The sequence below is a fragment of the Pagrus major genome, chromosome 3, assembly GCF_040436345.1.
Source record: "Pagrus major chromosome 3, Pma_NU_1.0".
Lineage (NCBI taxonomy): Eukaryota > Metazoa > Chordata > Actinopteri > Spariformes > Sparidae > Pagrus > Pagrus major.
This window is the reverse complement of record NC_133217.1, coordinates 15,869,219-15,889,922: the sequence shown is the minus strand read 5'-3', so window position 1 is coordinate 15,889,922 and position 20,704 is coordinate 15,869,219. Positions and strand designations below refer to the sequence as shown.

General features: G+C 41.3%; 1 protein-coding gene across 1 annotated transcript; it reads right to left on the bottom strand.

Annotated features, from left to right (window-relative positions):
* Window positions 1–3,668: 3,668 nt before the first annotated feature.
* ldlrap1a (low density lipoprotein receptor adaptor protein 1a) lies at window positions 3,669–18,802 on the bottom strand. Its single transcript, XM_073463315.1, has 9 exons — window positions 18,616–18,802; window positions 11,522–11,664; window positions 10,859–10,971; window positions 9,787–9,901; window positions 8,964–9,036; window positions 8,663–8,758; window positions 7,853–7,980; window positions 7,276–7,310; window positions 3,669–4,578 (listed from the first exon to the last, which is right to left on the bottom strand). The coding sequence occupies exons 1-9, from the start codon at window positions 18,698–18,700 to the stop codon at window positions 4,434–4,436; spliced, it is 933 nt and encodes a 310-aa protein (XP_073319416.1). The 5' UTR covers window positions 18,701–18,802; the 3' UTR covers window positions 3,669–4,433.
* Between the last annotated feature and the right edge of the window lie 1,902 nt (window positions 18,803–20,704).

Below are 20,704 nucleotides of genomic sequence, written 5' to 3'. Positions count from 1 at the left end.
GAGATGTTTTCCTGTTTCTTGACCATGAGTAGAGACTTCCTGGAGTTGGTGTTACACTGAGAAGCAACCTGCAGACTCTAGGAAGTCACAAACAAGATGTAATGTGTTATTTTGATCTCAAGGGAAGATGTGTCCATGCTAGCTGATGATGGCATAGATAGTAGGGGGAAAAGGAGAGAGACTGCAGTGAAATAACAGAAAGAACTGAAGTTTCTGGTGAGTTCTGAGCTCAGTCTGAGGCTTAGCTGAACACATATGCACTGACACACTCCAACACATGGACGGTAATTAGCTAGCTAGTTTACAGCTACATATGTACATATAATGCTGTTTGTGGCATATAATTAAAACCCAGTGGATCAGATTTACATGAGCAATATGCTTATGTCTGACCCTTTTCTTCACTATTTACTGATTTACTGAAGTTCTTACTTACTCCTCTCTGTGCGCTCATGAAGTAAAGTACATTCGTCCCTACATTCTGCAGCAAAATAAAGAATACGGTACATTACGCTACATTTCTGCACCTCTGCTGCTCGTTGTTGCAGACAGGTTGAGAAGGGAGAGTGAAGATAAATCTACTTTTTATACCATAAAGTTTAAAACAAACTTTGTGCAATCCTTGACTCTGGGGGTTTGTTCTTCCAGAAGCTCCAGGCTCTGCCCATGGCAGCTGTCTGCCAAGGTTATACTAGCGGGTCGCTCATTAATCCAAAACACTGGCGCCTGTCCCTCTGCTCTGTCCTGTTAGTAGAGCTGTCAGTCTGTCTCTATAATCCCATTTGAATATCATTCCTTATTATTTTAAGTATTTGGATTATATACAATTTTTTGTAAAGTTTGGAATTCTAACATGGGCTCTTATGGGGTTTGCCTCAAGTGGCCATTCGAGGAAGTGCAGCATTTGGCGCTTCTGCTTGCGTTTAATGGACAGATATGAAAGTGGTTTTAATATTCTCAATTAACTCTTGCAGAGAAACCAAATATTTCCCCAATTGTCAAACTTTGCCTTTTAATCATTCACAGATTTCAGATTCCAGAGTCCATATCCACACCTTGTTTTTCTGTCTCTGCAAGATGAGGAAGAATACAGGTGGGATGTTGTCTGCTGGTTATCTGATTTCTGTATACAGTCTCTATATAATACATTCAGGTTTATAGGAAGACGGTTTTTACTCACTTGTAATGTTTCTTTGAGCAGGCCTGATGAATAAATGTGCAGAAAGAGGCTGAATAATTTCACCACCAGAAATTGAATACACTTTATGTGTCAGTAGAAATATACCAACACAAAAAGGGAAACCAGACTAACTGTACCTTATATATGGCTGCTTTTATCGCCCCTCAGTCACTTGACCTTGATGCCAAAAACTCACTTTAAGTCTTTATCCCTTACTGCCATTTCAGTGTGTATGTGCCTACAGTATCTGTTCCCTTTCTGGCAGAGAGGAGACTTTTGGCTGGCTGTATCTCACTGTGCATGCTTTCATCAGACTTACAAAGAGAGAGACAGAGAGTTGGAGCTCCCTTTGAGGAAAGACTGTTAAATAATGCAGGTGGTTAAGTAAGCTTGTCGGGACGAATTGTAAAAACGCGCCTGCTTCACTGAGCCAGAGCCTGTTAGAGAGGGAAGGGAGGTGGGGGGGCTGCGTGACTTTCAGCCCTCCAGAGTCCTGTTCACGCACACGGGTCGAATACAGAACGTGGGCAGCTGTGGCGAGGGAGCCAGACAGGCTGAAGTCCCCGTGTGCTGCTCCCCTGCCATCGTGTTCCCTGCTGCTGGTTTATAGATCAGTCTGACAGAGCCAGCACTGGTTTTTACTCCTTATGACGACCTCTCTGTCTGAGATAATAAAGTTGTATTTATTGACCTTTTCTATCACTTTGAATTTAGGACGGAGCAGGAAGAGGACTGGACAGGATCAGACATGTTATAACATCATTGTCTGGCAGTGGAGATTACAAAGGGAACCGTCTAGTTCCAGAGCTGAAGATGTGACCAGCATCAGATGCTGATACTGACTCAGATGGCTCAACTCAACTGTACTGTGCTGGCTCCACTTGGTTGGATGGTACAGGGCTGCCCCCTGCTGCTGGGAAAAACAAACTGCACCTTCATCTCCTCAAGACAACATTGTCAGTAGTCAGTATGTCATTCCATATCCAGGAACAGTGGTGGAAGAGGGACTCAGATCGTTCAATTAACAAAACAAAGACAAACTGCTAGACAAATTCATATTAATTTCTGGGATTTTGCTCTAATCTTTATGTTTTGTTTAATTGTTAATAATTTAACCCCTTCAGGCCTCCAACACTTATTTAAATGAAACTATGTGAGTAGCTTAGAGGTGAAATGTCCGTTTGGTGCCACATTTAACGGCTTATACACTTCAGAAACATGACAAATAGCCCCGAGGTGTCAGGAGTTACAAGTCAGAAAGGTTGCCTCTGGATTAGTTTAATCTTTAACGATGTGTTGAATTTTATAAGCTTATATGGTTGTTTTTTTTTATGCAAAATCTTAAACTGAAACATAATTATTCAAGTATAATATTACCCTGTGAATGCACTGGAGTAAAAGTAGAAAGTAGAAAACAATGGAAATACTCAAGTGAAGCACAAGTAAAAAATCAAACGTACTTTAGTAAATTAACTTAAAATTAAATTAACTGCTGTACAGGTCGATCCAAGGGTGAGGAATCATACAAAAATTTGGCAGAAGTTGACACAAGCCTGCTCAGACATTAGGAACAGAGACATTAGGGGGGAAATGAAAGCGAGAAAATCCACAGTAACCTTTACGCTGTCGTGTTGTGACTAAAGGGTGGAGACGATGGAGACACTGACTGAGACACTTACACATTGATCCAAACACGTGCGTCAAACAGCAGGTGGTTTGTAAAGATCCTACCTATGTAAATTCATTCAGGAAACATCTGCAGAGTTTATTTTAACCTTGCTTTTGAGGTTTTCCACAGGTACTTTACATCGTTTCAAGTTTGTGAAAAGACATATATGGACATGTGCCATTGAAAATGCTTGAATTTATACATTTTGTGCAAGAATAGAAGGTGAAGTTCTATTGATTATTTTTTCTTTTACTTAATATTGGTAAATAGGTTACATTCTGCTGTCTGCATGTGTCTCCTGGAGTTTTCTCTCCCTCTTGAATTGCTGTCTGAGCGTCTAAGCATCCTATGAGCTCTGATAATAACTCTGTGTTGTATCAATTAACCTTGATTCATGTCTCAGACTATGCGGTGCTGTGTCGGGTCCTTGGGCTTGTGAAGTTATTGAAAAGAAGGTGTGAATTTAATGTTTTCGTGCTTATATTCTAGTTATACTGTTTTATTGTATTTAAATAGTTTGAGACCTTTTAATCCGTCTTATACTTTTTAATTCAAACTTACATATGAAAGACGCTATACCAATAGTTAACTATCAGCTTCATTTGCAGATTGACTTGTGGAATTGAAGATGTTCAAATTCACATTTTTAGGATCATTTTTGACTTTAAGGCTACAAAAACATCTACTTCATTGAGCTTGTGTTAAAACTGTCGAGAAGCAAGTTTGAACCTTGATTCCAACAACTCATTCCCTATTATACTTGCACCCAGTATGTGAATGTAGTCATTGTGTTGTTAATAAATGACATCAACACACCAAAAGAGTCGATGTTTTTACTCATGAATATATTTAATTCTGTATAATGCTGGTGGATTACAGTGCACATGAAACGGCCATAAAGGAATCTGATGACCTTGAACACATCACGGCTTCTGTCAGGAGAACACCGATACACTGCAGTGAGCCACTGCTACAAAGAGTTCATATAAATACAACACTAGTTGATTTTTTAGACATAAAACAATTTTCTGTTGTCTTCCGAGGTGGTGGAGGGACAAATCTCACACCCACTGAAACTTTATTAAACTTTACGTGTGTCTGATTGTCCTGCTGTTATTAAGGCCTGTTGAGACAGTCTGTACATCGGTCTGAATTAAACCCTACTCTTCGTTCATACATAAAAAAATAATTATACAACTATAAATTATAACTAAGCACATATACAAAACACTGATTATGGTGTGAAAACTACTGAAACAGAAAAATAGAAGCAAAAATAACAAATACTGACATAAGATGACTTGGTGAACACGAGTTTATACTGACGTCTGCAGTGTAATAAAAGGATATTATTGCTTTGGTGTGTTTCCACAAAGGAGGGAAGAATTGTCCGTGTGAAGAGTGCAACAACAAGGTGAAGAGAGGCCAAACGTTATTTCACAGTTCTACACTTGTTCCCTTATGGACTTACTGTCGCCTCGTCTTAAGTACACAGTGATGCCTTGTTAGTTCACAGGAAGACATAAAGACGGCCCTCCTCCCCTCCGTTGTTGTTGTCTCTCTCTGCTGCGTTCGATGTGCTGGTCAGAAGCCAAAGATGTCGTTCCCGAACGGGCTGAGACCACTGGGAGTGTTTCCATTGGTGCTGTCCCAGTCGGGTTCGGTGAGCCAGTCCTGGGGCGTCACCCCAATGTCCAGGACCTGGGGGTTAGTACGCGACACTGCCAGGCTGAGGAGACAGAGGAGAAAAGATTAATGGATGAACAGAGAAGAGACTCAGAAAGAGCTCTGGTCCAGAGTAAAACATGTTAAACCTTATTAGGACAAGGCTGGTTTTATTCCATTATCTTTTCCTATTTGTCAATATTGTCACCAAATCCCACTGATAGACCAAAACCAACAGGGGTTAGTCCATCTCTCAATACCTCTAATACAAAGAAACCCTGTCTTTGGCATCCAAACTGATGTTTATTGCCTCCTGCTGATGACGCAATGGCTCACAAACTGTTCAGTAGTCTTTAGTTGAGCCCGACTTGATTTTTGGGGCTGTTGCCGTTACAGATTAAAACATTCCACTGTTGATACACACACATTTATTGCAATTATACCTAAAATGTGGTTTTCAAACACTTAATTTTCAACACTGATAAATGTTAGAGAGGCAGAATATTTAACACTAAATTAACAATAAGCCCTATTGTCTAACATGACACTGATCAGTCAACTGATATATTGGTCAGGCACCAGTTTTTAGCAAATGTTACTCAAGCATAAGTAAATCGTGTCTTAAGCCACAGACGGACTTTTGGTGCACAAGCGAGTATTTAGGATGCTAAGGTTTAGATATAGCATGTAGTGAAACGCAATGTGGCCTGCTTCTATAGGTAGGGCTAAAAGACTAGTATGAAAAATAATGATTACAAAAACAAACGCATAGAATTCTACATAAAAAATGTAAATTTGCAATGTGCAGGGCAGTGGAAGGGATTCGTGGAACACAATGGACCTGACAGATGTAAGATAAGCAAAAGGTCAGAGTTCATGCTCCTGATGGCCGGAGGACAAAAGCCCTTTCTGTTGGTGGTTTTCATTATGCTAACTTATTCTTCCTCATGTCCTCTCTCCTCCCCTGACCACAAAAATCGTCCGTCCTCCACCATCATCTTCCAATCCTTTAAATGCACCTTGACAGGACGAGAAGCAAGCGGGCTTCTGGAGGAGCTCAGAGCAAAGACTCACAGGTGTATCCTCACTGGGAGGAGCTAAGATGCAAGGAGATAACGTTAGCATAATGAAAAGCACCCAGAGTCTCTCTGTGTTGGCTTTGTGGCTACAGAGGCGTTTAACAGAGCACAGACACTGGACGGTTCATCACTCAGTAATACTGTGGCTAACTGAGGGGTTTGGACAACAATGACGCTCACAGAGGAATAAGATATATCAGGCTTTGTATACACAGACAATATTTAAGTCTTTTTCTGGAGGTTGCTGACAATTAGGGAAATACAGAACATCCCCAGCCTTAACCTTTAACACAGCAGAATGACAGTTATGACACAATCACGACTAGCCAAAATGGTGTAAGATGAAAATGTGTTTTCTTCCAAAGGAAATCAAAAATCCTCCTCGAGAAAAGGTGATTAAAATGTTCTGCACAGAAACCAAAGACTGAGACTCATTAAAACAAAGTATTAGACACACGGTGGCTCACAATGAGCAGGCCTGGGAGGCGGTAATTATCTTCTTGGCTGAGCGAAGGTGCGGTCAAACAAACAAATTAATAAATACATAGAAATAAAAGAATATCTAAAGTCAAGGAAGGTGGTTAAGTAGCTTTCTAGATAACAGAAGGCCAGCTGTCTCTTCTAGTTTCTAAATCTTCTCTCCCCTCTCTTCATCTTCACTGGACCTCAGGCATGATATCACTTAAGCAGAGTAGATGTTGCTCCTGAGCTCATCACTTTAAAGTTGGGGTCAGACAGTGATTTTAATGCAGCAGCTCAGCCTCCCAGACGTGTTTGTATAACTAGACTATCAGTCTCCTCTAATTACAGTCCCTCAGTTTGGCTGTGAACTGCCTTTTGTCTCTGGGATAATAATGTATACAAAGATCCGAGCGGAGGTCAAAAGGATTACTCCAATATGTTCACTTCCCTCGAGCTTGATCTGCAGTTCTAGTGACCCACTGCTCCCCTTTACATCAGCAACCACAAACTGAATAACTGCACAACAGAGCCCAGAGTGTGTAGTGGACTCACATCCTCTCATTCAGTTCATTCAATGAAAAACAAACACAGACTATAAAAAAAAAGGGGGGGGGGGGCAATTTTTGGTGATGATGGGATGGGTGGGGACGACGACATTTTTCACTCTGACTGAAACTCAATACTTTGAATCAGCTCTCTCCACTGAACCCAGTCGACATTTTTTTTTTTCAATCTGGGAGGAAATAAAGGAAACAGGAAGCTACTCCACACTACACATATATTACTGACCTGTGAACAGAGCTATTAGGTTTGGCGGTGATTGTATGGAATGGATTAAGGTTAGGTTAGTAATTAGGACTACTACACTAAAGTAACAGTGGTACTCAACTTTACCTGGATATGAACCATAGCTATCCAGAGCACAGCTGGAGACACAAACACACAATAGATTGAAGACAGTTGAAAGTGTAGCGATCAAATTATCTCTCAGTGATTGTATAGTTTCCCTTCTTTTCCACACTTTCTATACAATCAGAGCGGAGGATTTGCATTCTGCAGTACATAGAAATCATCACTAAGTGGCGCTGGAGAGCCAAGCAGTATGAGAATGAAGTACAGCAAACTGAGGGATTTAACAAGGCAGAGTTTGCTTCAAACAAGCAGCAGAGAGAATCAACTGGCATTCATTTCAGTTCATAAAACTATTTAGACAAACTCACCTGGAGAAGGCTTCATCCAAACCATCTTCGATTTCCTAGAAGAAGAAGAAGAAGAATTCACCCAGTGATTATTATATAAAACACAGTATGTCGTAAAACAAGGTGTTTCATGTAAGACTTTATGTTAGACTTATTAAAACTTAAGCAAAGAAATGGCATGTTACTTCAGGATGTCTACAGGTATCAGACACTTAAGTTTAATGGTTCTTCAGACCTTTTAAGTAAGTAGTAAGTATGTGGACCCATGCAGACGTAGGTTTTACATAGGAATGTGGTTATCAGAGTGAGCTGGGGTAATCTACATTTTGCATTTTAAAAAAAGATAAGATTAGGTTTAATGGTAGGTTTAAAGATTTGCAACAGGAGCTTGACATATTCAAATGTAATACCATTTTATGGGTTTTAAAGGGGCTCTCTAGAACATCTGTGTTGTGCTGGAAGCTGCTGTCAGTTTAAACTCCATTTCTAAACTAATGTTAGCTCTCTATATTTTCAACCATAATTAAAAAGCTGCTGCTACACTTTGTCCGACGTTACAACATAGAATCAGAGCCAGAGCAGAAGATGAGGATCTTACCCAGGCAGCATTATTATTGGTCTCAGACGGCCTGTGATTATCCAGCTGATCCTCCCCTACATTCCCATTGGTCTCAACCACCACATTCACACTGTCGTCAAAGTCCAATAGGTTGTCTGTGGCAACATCTGCATGAGAGGAGAAGAAAGGACAATCTATTACTGTTGTAGCACCCACAGGGGATCTGTGTGCACAGAATGTAAAATGTAATTTAGTCCTCTGGCACATTTTGTCTGTTTTGATGGTTGTGTGGGATTGATTTGATTGTGTGTAGCTATTCAATCATGATGTGTACTTTTAGGTCTTCTTTAAAAATGGTGTTATTGATAACACTCAGCCTATAAAAGCCCATTGCATTCACATCACATGGCCGCTGTTGTTAGGATCATCTGCCCCCTCAAATGGTTGCCAGTTTGTTGCACTACCTAATGCTGCTAATGCTATCAAACTAAAGTTAGCATTGCTGACACAAGCTAGCTAACGTTAGCGTTGCTTCTACAGTATGCAGAAGTCAAGAGATACTTTTAACCACTTTTGATGGATATTTACTTTTAATCTGCATCTTTCTACAACCTCTGTAGATTTATTTGTTTTTCAATGATGTGTCTACATAAAAATGTTATCAGTGTGACCTTAAAATGATGTCCCTGCCAAAACAAAATTAGAAAACGGACAACATCAATAAGTAATTACAAATTCTATCTACAGCGTCACACTTTCACCGCTCAGCTCAGAATTTATTAAATGAATATTAAAAAACATTGATGCGGCTCAGAGCATTTCGTTTTTTTGTGTGTGTGTTTTTTTCACCTGTCCCTTTGAGGCTCCCCAAGCTGTTGGACCTCTCTGAATGGGAACTACTGCTGCCTTCTCCAGCTGACCCAGACTTTGCTCTTTTCCCTTTCTCTAGAATAGAAATGAGACGTAACACAAGCAGGTCACAACTTGTTTACTGCAACCTCACAGCTCATATCTATGTCCTTGGAGCATCAAGGCTGATTCTGTACAAACATAAGCAGTCTCAGACACTGATAAAACAAGTCCTACGCAGACAGTGCTCTTGTCTCTGTGTCATTTCAGGAACTTGGGGGATGAGTGGTGCAGTTCCTACCTTCTTTGGCTACTTGCCAGAGTTCAAACGCTACTGTAAAGGCCTGGGCTACTGTCAGAGCCACTGCCTGAGCCTGGAGGACAGGAGGAAAACACACTTTGTTACACTCAGCTAAGTATTCACTGAATCTGGAAAATGATGGGAACAATCTGAAGCAGACATATTTAACATGTGTCACAATGAAAGCACAGTCTTTTTAATTTGAGAGAGCTGTAGAGGACAGAAGGAGGTCAACACCACTGTCTCATGATAGGAGAGTAGGCAAGTATTAAGGAAGTAGGGTATTATCATGTTATCCTGGGAGAGAGGGCGATGACTGTGGAAGAAGGTAAGATGAGAGGAAAAGTGCCCTTCTGCTTTTCCACACACACACACACACACACACACACACACACACACACACACACACACACACACACACACGAAGATGACAGACGGCTCGAGGAGCAAGACTTCTGAGGTTTCCACTTTAAGAATGGGGCACGAGTAGAAAGGAGAGCCGTGGTGTCAGGAAGACACAGACTTAGAGCAGGAGACATGGTGTCTATTGCAAAAAGTGCTTTGGATCAAAAACAAATTGATGAATAAAAAGCACTTGCTGGATGTTGTACGTGCAAACAAACATAGCATTGCTTTAAAATGGACCGAGAGTGATAGAAGAAGAAGTGAAATTAAACATTAGATCATCAACACAACCACAAAAAGAGGAAAAAGAAAAAAGGTACACTTAGCTCTTAGAGGTAGCAATTCATAACACGCTGATGCTGACCAAGTTAGAAACCACTGCACTGCATTTATCTCTGACTGCAGTCAAACAACTCACCACTTTCCTCTTGGAGCAGAGATAGGCGTGGCACTCCAGGGTCCCATTGAGGGTGTTTTGTGCGATATAAGCAAACACTTTATCGTGCAGTTTGTCCACCGTGCAGTATGATATCCTGTATGCCAGAGGTGTCACGTTAGAGAAACAGAAAAACAACAGGTCAAAGGAAGTTCACAGGGTGGGGTCACATGCCACATCAATCACAAGGAAACGGTCTTATAAGGTTGTGCACTTCTAAAGTGCAACAACATTGTTAACTTGACATTTATCTGCTACACCTGTGCTGCTCTGCATTAGAGCTTAGATCGGGCCCAAAAAAATCAAGCCCGACCCTACCCGAGCCCGTTGTGTCCGAGCCTGGCCCGGCCCGACACATTAACTGTAATTATGAGCCCGAGCCCGATTTAAACCCGACAATTTTTTAATACGTGGTGTAACAGTCGATGAAGAACGATGTACGATGAAGAAGAGCAGGTGTACTTTCGCTTCCCGTGAGAAAGGATAGCTTACTGCCGACAGAGCGAAAGCTCCTCATTTTATTTTGTCTTTATTTTGTAAAGTGTTGGTGCAAGAACCTCGGCCTGTGTTCGTTTGCGTGTATGCCTGTAACATCTAGTGCCGTAGAGACCTGGCATGGTATGGTCAGTATTATGAATAAAAGTGCTGTGTGGAAACCCCCACATGTTGCCTGCTGTCTCTTGAGTAACCGGAGCTACCCGCACTAAAGTGGACCATCACCTTCCCCTTCACCAGCCCACGTTACAGTGGGCTGTTATAACTGACGTTCTCAACTACAATTCCGAGTTGTTTGAACTACAGAAATCTGTTTAGAATTATCTTAATGAATAATGCAACAAGGACGAAGCATGTCAACTGCGTTGTTTGTTTATTCAGAATGGAATGGATCGCAAATGAATAAAGTCATGATTAAAAAAAACAAAAACAAAAGAAAACAAACAAACAAACAAAAAAACACAAATGCCTGATCAAGGGCCCGGCCCGAGGATAGTAGCGTGAAATATCGGTCAAGTTTGGGCTCGGGCAGAGAATCTAAACTCTACTCTGCATGTACCTGTATATGGAGACGTTTTCCAGGAGTTTATTGGTCAAGCTGTCGTGCAGGACGATCCCCTGAGGGGAAACCTTGAGAGCAACCTTCTGAGGCTTCTTCCCACTGGCTTTAGCCTGTTACAGAAACAAAAGAGAAGTTTGTTTTACTGCATGTTAGTGTGTTGAACTATAAGATCAGGTACAGTATATAGAGTACTTGCATATAGACAACTTTTATCTGACTTTATTAAATCTGAAGGGGCAAAATTGTAGCTTAATTTCTTAATAATCAACTTGATAAACTGTCACGCTGGGCATACAAACCATATCTTAGTGATGGGAGATGCTTAGTGCATTTCCGCTAACTGCTGCTAACTGTAGCTGGTTGGCTCAGTTAGCCATGAAGCTAGCCGTCCTATTATCTGTCTCGAGTATGCCCAGACTGGGAGCTTGGAGCAATGAGGAAGTGTTTGACTTAACACCACTAGCACAGAAGCCTTGTACCGGTGAGGCTACATGTAGCACGCAAACCTCAGTAGATGTGTCTGCAACAAACTACAAAGACACTTCTTTTTCTTTATATTCTGCTGATAATTTTTTAAAATGTTTTATCAGTAAATATCATAAAGAGTAAATACAGAAGCAATAATCCTGTTGACATCGTCATCGTCACTCCAGCTCTCACCGTGGCAACAATCCTCTTCACTGCAGCAGCCGACAGCTCCTCTCCCTTGGGCTGGTCCACCAGTGTCATGCCGAGGTGACGAAGGTTAAAGGTCATGCCCTCTAAGATGGTCTCTCGCGTGTCCGTCCAGTTCTCCGGAAGCTCTGCGGAGAAAAACACATTTTCAGAGAAAAAGTGGGTCAATAAATTGATGGATTGAACAGGAAAGGTTCTGGTTATTCCCATTCATCAAGTTAAAAAACATCAAATATTTGTTGGTTAGAGCTTTGCAGCTGACTCGCCTGCTTTTCCCCTCTGTGATCCAAAATAAATAAAATTAGTCGGAAAGAACATTCAAAGAGCTTGAGAAAAACAGAAATCAGAGGAAATGTAAACAGCCTACGTTGAACTTAAAGTAGAGCCATTTCATTTGATCTCTCCCTGAAGAGCAAAGGCAAAAACAGGGTATCTAGGTCAGAGGTACAGTCGACGTAAAGTAAATATTTCAACTCAGAAAACAACTTATAGGACTTGACAATTAAAAGGCAAAGAGTTAGGAGTCAGTATACATGGACTCTGACATACTGTGATAAGAGGAAAGTGTGGTTTCCATTTCTGAGAGGAACATAAGAGCAAACTAGGCCAGAGATGTCTCTCTAAAAAGTGCATCACTGTCTCAACTTTGTGTTCATTTTCAAAGAGTTTAAAGGTTGGAGGGCTGATCTCCTCGTTGAGGAAGAATGAGGAGTGTAAGAACTGTAACTGCTGAAGGAACAGCTGCTATCTCCATGTGGTTTCTTATCAGTTTTTGTGCGGTGCCGGCCGGCCCTGACCCGCTGGCTGTGTTTACACAGATTTCCTCTGAGAAAGAAAGGAGGGGAGAGGGGTGAGGGAAGGCAAGAGCAGAAAAACACCACCATTACCTAGAAATTCATCCTCTGAGCATTTACCTCCTCTGGGATGTAGAGCATACCACATACTCATGCAGACACATGTTTACACACACACTGTGAGTGAGGGAATACTGCAGCTGAAAGAGAATCCCTTTAAAGGGCCAGTTCATTATTCTGATATATGACAATTTTCATACCAAAAACTTTCAACATTTCTAAAAAAATTAAACAGCTTTTACTCCACTGCAGGTACATATACATGCAGTGTTAATACAATGTTAATGCACTGAATGTTTGCAGGTATCATGTTTAGCTTATTTGCCATCTTAAACTCGTGTGTTAACATGCTGATATTTGCTTATTAGCCCTAAATACAAGTACAGCAATGAAAGTTTGGGGAATCATCAAAATGGTTACCACTGATTCTGTGGGGAACATAGACATCGGTACAAAAACTTCATGACAATCCAATAGCTGTAAAGACATTTCATTTAATAATGAATATAAACGTCATGATTGCGCTACAGGAAAAGTCAGGGATCACTGTGCTTCATCCTCAGGCAATATTTGTACAAATAGTTTCATGGCAATCCATCCAAACTGTTGGATCAACCCATCGACCCACATTCTCATCTATGGCACCAGGCCACTGACAAGGAAAATAATCAGAAGTTTATATACTGTTTTGTAGATAACCTTAAGATGCCATGAGGTTATATTCTTCATGACATGCTCAACACACAACATGTTCTACTGCGCTCGCCTTTAGTAAAAGCCTTGAGGGATACACCCCAGGGCCTCGTCACAGAAAGTCTGAAATCCCATCTTATCTCAGTTTAGGGTGAAATAAGGGTTTACAGAACTATGTTTTCAAATTGCATTGCATAGGAATGTAGTTATTACAGCACAGTCCCAACTGAAGAATTTCCTAAGTTAGGTTGCCATAGACCCTTTCATAAATTTGAGATAACTGCCAAAAGTGGCAGCACCGCTGTTGTTAGGTCTGTATGGCAATGACAATACAGATGAGGAGCAACATGGATGCCGAAAAGCCCTCATGCCACTTTGAAAGATGTAAAGTTACAAATTCAATAGATGAGAGTGGTGGAACCAGTGATGTTTTTGGCTCTTTAATAGCTACCTACTGGCTTTCATTATGGCTCCAAGTGGTTATTCGGCAAAACACTTTTTACTGTGAAAAACAATTATTGACATCTCCTGATGTCAACATAGACACAAACAAGATTTCAAAATACAGGTTTTGGCAAAAGACACCACCATTTTTTGAGCATTATTCAAGTACTCAATGTCAAGTGCATCTGAAACAGCAGTAAACATCATGGACCAACAAAACCTTCCATTTAAACCAAAAATCTTCCTTCTTTTAACAGCTCTTAAAGTCTTCACTGGAGCTGGTTTAATTGCAGGTTTTACAGACTGTTCATTAAAACCCTCCCACACTATTCTGGACTAACTATGGTCAGGTCAAAACCATCATAACAGGGAAGGGCAGCAGTGAATGGTCAATGTCATATCTGCAATAAAGTGCCAGCAGCAGTTTTCAAAGCAGTCCATCCTGAGAAAACAGCAGCAGAGCAGGTACCAGGCACCGCTCAGCCAGAGAATGTGGAGGGCTTTCTGATCCGAGGTCAGCGACCTGAAAGGAAACAGCTGTGTGCACGTGTGAACACAGACCAAGTTAAACCAGGTGACCCTGCTGTAAATACAGGTTGACCTCACCATCTGTTATAGCGTTGGAGATTATTTACTGGGTGTGAAAAGACAGAGTTTTCTGATGGCAGGTAAGTGGAAGGGTCTGACATGACAGAGGCAGAGAAAGACAAAGAAAGGGAAATGTAAGAGAGCGATAAGACAACAGCACAGTCCTCAGCTCCTCAGTCATCCATCAAACCCAACACTAATGGATGAGCTTCCATTTCATATATCAAAGTGTAAGAAAAGCCTTTGTTGTACACTGTGACAAAACATACTGATCCAAAAGGCTCCAACTGACAAGCAATTCACGTCCTGGCTGATTTGTGGGTCTCCACCAAACACTGAATCACTGTGGAAACCACCAACTGTGGCCCTACAACTTGGACCACTGCTGCCACCATTTAACTTCTCTTTCAACTCCACTGGTTTACATCCACACAGCTACAAAATTTGCTGTCAAGGACTCCAAATTCATCTGAGTTGATGTCAGGGTTCCTACTGTTGCAGAGAAGTATAAAGTGATAGCATGCTACTCTGGATGTCTCTGCAGATACAAAGTTAAACAAACATTTCAGAGGCATTTGGCTTCAAGTTCACTTAGCAGGCTGGAGCCGAATAAACAGAGCACAAATCAAAGAAAAACAACTTGCAGAACTGTTACTAAGTGAAACAGACCCATCTTACCAAGTCACTTAACTTTGGAGTAACTATAGTGTATTCTCTTTGCTACTAGAGATGTGATGCATTTTAAAAGAAAATATCTTTTGTCCACAATCCAAAATGTGTTCAGTTTACTGTCATAGAGGAGGAAAAAAAACAGAAACACACAATCGCATATTTGTGAGAAGCAGGAATCAGAGAATTTTGACTTTTTCTACCTTTCTACCTCCAATAATCAAACTAATTCAGGGCTCCAGACAGTGCAACTACATTTTATAACTAGGAGCACCTGTGCACCTCACTGCCTCCCTCGCCCTCAAGCAGACAAGCAGGGAGTGAGTGAGTAATGAGGTGAGCCATGACCAGATTATCATAGTTTATGAAAACGCACTGTTTTTAGAATACAGTCATTTCAAACACGAGATGTCGCCTATATAAAAAGGTGCATCTACCGATGTGCGTTCAGCCCTCGCTGGACACGTTCATGAGTCAGCTCTGTTTGTCTGGTATAGAGAATCCAGTGATGTGAAAACACAGTCAGAGAAAGTAAATGAGTGTGTCCTGCTCTAGTTCAGTTGTAAAAATCGTAGCGCAGCATGGAGAGTTTCTGTCGGAGCAGGGCCGGCTCTAGACATTTTGGTGCCCTAGGCAAGATTAAGATTTGGTGCCCCCAAATATTAGCTTCTCTGCTCAGTTAACCACCATCATTTATCCTTTAATGCACTCTGACCAAAAAAAAAAAAAGCTACCAAGATTTTTAAGTAATACTGTTAAGATGGCAATAATACAGATGCATTATGTTTCTTGACAATTGAAATGGTGCTCCTAAACTTTGTCCTGGTGCTGCAGTATGGAGCACCAGTGCTACTAGTATAAAAAGGTAGTCTAGAGCCCTGTAACTGGTGAATAATTTAATAGTTAACAACTAATTGATTAATGGTTGCAGCTCTGAAAAAAACAACAACCTGTCACTTCTGCTACAGCAATAAAACCAGAAGCCATAGCAGCTCTAAGCCGTTCACGGTTTCTCAGATATTGTGGCAGCTGCTGAACCAGTGTTTTCAGAGGTCCAGCTCAACATGCAGAAACTATACGCAGATTTATAAATTAATTTCAACAATAAAAGGAATCTTTAATCACTCAGCTGATCTATCCTCATTGTAATAATTAAGTGCAGACACATTCTGAATAGATCTGCAGCACTAATGCAATAGGTCAAAGCACTGAATATATTGTAATCTTCGTTCTATGATCGTCTGGCGGTGCATCGTCCTGTATCTGTGCTCACAGTGTGAGCCAGCCTTGCTGTCTCGTGAGTCTAACTGGTGGCCTTCCATTTCTTCTAATCTAAAAACAATGTTTCCATCCTCTGAGCCGGTGAGTTTGAATCCAGCCTGTCACAACAGATACCACCTGCTGCATCTGAGACTTGGGAGAAGTTTATAAATCCCATGTGGTTCTTACTTCCATTAGGGTCTTCTGATTATGGACAGACGTGATGCAAACTCAACTGGCTCTCGCAGCCATCAAACATACCGTCTTTGCCGACAGAGTCTCTAACTGATGTGAGTGTGAGAGTTGATTGAACACAGTTCTCATCACCAGCTTTATCACAAAGCAGCAAGGAGGATGGGAAAGTCTGACAGTAATGGCAGAGAATAACGATAGAAACAGAAGAGGAAAAAGCCTCATTTGTAGTCAGACTCCTCACCTAAATAGAAGAGGTGAAATAACTTCATAATGGGGTAGAAATATTCCCACCCTGGTGGTGAGCTGCCATACTGAGCATCACTGTGTGCGGGCAGAACCACATACTTCCATTTGAGGAGGTCCCTCCCTAGAAAAAGGCTCTTTGCTTCAGACAAGCACCCTCTGGCTGGTCCTCCACACTGGCAGCGTGCCGCTGTGGGTCGTCTAGGGCGACCGAGACAGGGCAATGAGAGCAAAGAGGTGGATAAGGAGCGGGGAGGCCTTTGCCATTTAAAAATAGGGCAGTCTCCATGCGGTTGAATAGGTTTCTCCTCAATGCAAACTCGCTCACAGTATGCAAGATGAGTGGCTAAGCCTATAGGGCACCATTAAAGGCGATATCTGTGAGAAATGCTGCTCCGCAGGTGCTGCAGCCCTGTTGCTTTTCTGTCAGGTCAGTTCACTGCATTCACTTGACTCCAAGTGGAATTAATTCCCTGTGAAGATAGAAATGTAGGCTGATCCGGACTTGGTCCCGTAGGCCAGAGTCAGACGCGGAAGTCCGGCATGGCCGATATGGGTCAGCACTGGTGAGGAATGTGTGCCTGCAGTCCAGAGAGGACCTGGTAATCTATACTACAATACACTACTTCTATAACAAGTGGGTCACCAGCTGCAAATTACAGGAAGCTTTTAATTCAACTAATGATCAGAGTCAGAGCCAAATCAAGGGCAGAAAACCTCATGCAAACACCAAAGTTTGAATAAACTAGCTAATTTTAGGGTGGGTGGGTGAACTTTTTTTTCCAAGTCAATTTACTAGTCATGTACTGTAAATATATTGTATTTATTGCAAATATATGATCACATTTAGAAGGAATAAAGGTTGGACCAACATGTTGGACCTACATTATCATCTGACCCTCATGCATTATTACCAAAATGTGCTGGCAAGATGTGTTTCAGCACGTAAGAGTGTAATCTCAAATTCCTGAGGCATTGCTATTCTTCCAGGTAAGCTCCTAAGGTTACATAGTAATGGGGGATATTTATGTAATCCACGCTGTATTTTCTAATGATCACATACTGTACCCTTTCCGAAGGAATTTAAAATAGACCAGCTTGAACTCACGCCAACAGGGGCCATGCACTGACTGACTTGCAGCATTCCTGGCTTGTCCTCATGGTTACAGGCAGGGGAGCTTTCAGGCTGCCTAAGCCACCCCAGTCATTCCCCCAGAACTTTACAGCCGGGATCAAGTGAGATTTAGCTTACAAAGTGGCCCTTGAGTCCGACAATGGGCACCCGAGTGCTGTAAAGGAGTTTCATGTTAATGTTGCGGTGTGGACAAGCTCCTAAACTGCTGAAGGACCCTTGAGCAAGACACAAAAAAATCACTGTAAGTTCTGGCAATGACCCTGACCTCTGCACTTCCTCTGGTGGGAGGGTGTGCTGGAAGACTGGGATTATCCACAAATCCAAAACACTGCAGCTGTTGTGAGTAAAATAACAAGGAAGGCGATAAAGTAAAGTGTCACAGCCTTGAAAAGGTTATTCTTACAGCCTTAACATGTTTTCTTAAAACAGTATACCATTAAGAGGGGCACAATGTCGAATATTTCACGATAGTAAGAGTTTTCCTTAATGGAGTGTGATTATTTTTGTTGGTACTATTTACTGTGCCTGGCTGAAAAAAAAAACCCAAAAACATTTATTTCCGGAAAATTCCTCGAACTGGGTGAACCGCAATGCAAACGAGCAGATTTGCACAATCTCCGCAGGATGCCAAACTGACATATTTCCCCGTAAACATGAAGACTTTCGAGAAAGAAAGACGTTTCTTAAATTAGCAGTTTTCCTAGTGGAGTTCTGAACTTCTGTCAAACAAAAGGAGAGTTTAAAGATGTCCAACCTTCTTCTTTTGAACTTTGTTGCGTCAGCCCAACACCGGTAACATCATATTATTTTAGTGTTTTCGTTCTTGAAACAAAACGTTAAAGTTAGATAAAGTTATATAGATAAATGTTATGTTGAGTCTTTGTCGTTGTAGTAGCTGAGGTGAGACGGTCACAGCGGGAAACAAAAGTCAACTTCGGCACGGTTCAACTGGAAAACACAGCTAACGGTTAAAAACGCAATTTCTAATTTTTACTTACTTCTGTGTCTGCCGGCGGTCCACGACTGTTTCGCCATGCTCGGGCTCCGGATAATAGCTCTCCCAGCCGACTTGAGGGCATCCATGTCGGTGTTGTGAAGAGCGGAGAGTCGCTGAAGTTTGCTGCGGAGCCCTGAGGAGAAATGTTGTTGACCAGACTGCTGATGGGGAGGATGGACTTGTGTTGCCTTCCCGTGCTGTCAGAAACCCCGCTATTTACGAGCTCAACGCACGTGAGCGAGCGCAACACAAGAGGCAGTGCTGCATTTGGGTCAAATGGGACATGATAGACACCATCACGGTTCAAGTGGGTGTCTTTTAATCAGAGCTGTATGTTTCACTATCGTATATCGTGTATTAGGTCTTTGTTGTGGTATATATGCCTACAACGTAGTAAGCTAAAGTCTCCACAACACTTTAACTGCTATTTTAACCACTTTTCTGACAACTATTCCAAAAGGCTAATTATTTCATTACACGTGAATGCAGCATAGTTGTTGAGATGTCACATTTAGGTAGTGGCAGCCATGAAAGCTTCATCAGAAACCTAAATATATATATATATGTTAAATGTATGTTTACGTTTTCTTTCTTCAGTTTCAGATGCCATCCTATTTGTGAACAGGACTTGTGTTATCTTCCTGGAAGTGGGTCATATTTACCTAACATTTATGTCAGCCTGTTACAACACAGTCAGACGCACAGACAGGCACACATATACGTAAATCATATATGACAAATAAACACTGTGGCCTCAGGATTTCTATAAAAAGTCTTACTTGGCTGTTTTGTCTGCCCTGAAAGGGCCAAAATCAACTTGTGCATGTATTTTTTTACTAAGAAATAGTTTTTTTTACAAGGATCCCTGAAGGCAGCATCAAACCACAGGAGAACTATATTTTTCTGACTGTATCCAGAGGTTGAGCAACAAAGTTTTACATATTAGGATGTAAACAGTATTCATGTAACTGGCCTGCAGGTTTGGGAGAGACAAAACTAAATGCTTGAAACATATATGAGTTGTTAGCTACATGGAAATTTACATGGAACTTCTGAATTGAGAAAATATGCCGATTAAAAGGTGCTGTATGTAGAGTTAGTCACCTGTTGAATTCATACTCAAGACAAATAGGGGGTAGCATATCACCAGAGCAACCACTAACTGCTGCTAACTGTAGCTGCCATTAGCTAGTTAGCTCAGTCAGCTGTGCATCTAATGGTCCAACACAATACATAGACGTCATAATGTCAAAACTACTATTTTCTTCACATTCCATTTGTAATTTTAGTGTGTTTTCAAGTAAAAATTCTTGCATATTGCACCTTTAAAGCAGAATTGGTTTGTGAATAAATGTCATTTAATTTCCCCTCCAGCATTAACTTTCCTTGTTTTGACATCTCAAATGCTATGGACCACGGCATCACTCCGGTGGTTGATTTTGGGTTAAAAGTTTGGCTTCTAGCGAGCATAAAAGGGAAAGTAGACACACAGATCATGACACATACACAGACTTAACAGCTTGCATTGCCACCAGCAAGACTTTCTTTAATAGTGATGGCCAAAGTGAACAGTGTGACACAGCCACCATCACTTTGGTTAAAGAAAATAAACATAGTGGAACAATGAAAAGATAAAACAAAGCACTTTTTTTTTTAAACCTTCTTCCTTCTACACAAACTTATAAAAGCAACTTGAGAATTGAATTCACAACACCAGAGCGATCCACGAAAAATACTTTTTTTTTTTCCCCAGGTAGGCAACATGACAGCACGACATGGTCAAATGGTTCGGGGGTAACCTTTTCCCAACACAACACATTCACAGAATCCTTCCTGGTAGAAAATATAGGAAATCAACTGAATATGATGGGAAATATCAAGGAGGTGCCACTCAACAAAAGTCTGTAACAAATAAATAAATGTGTGAATAACACAATCAGTCCAACTGACCACCTGCTGCCTTGTCATGATCAGCTCAGAACCTTGTAAACACAACACCGTCTGAATATGTTCTAATGACGGAAAAAAAAACAACAGCACTCGTTGTCTGCTAGCTACATCGACCAAAGTATGGATGGAAACCGAACATC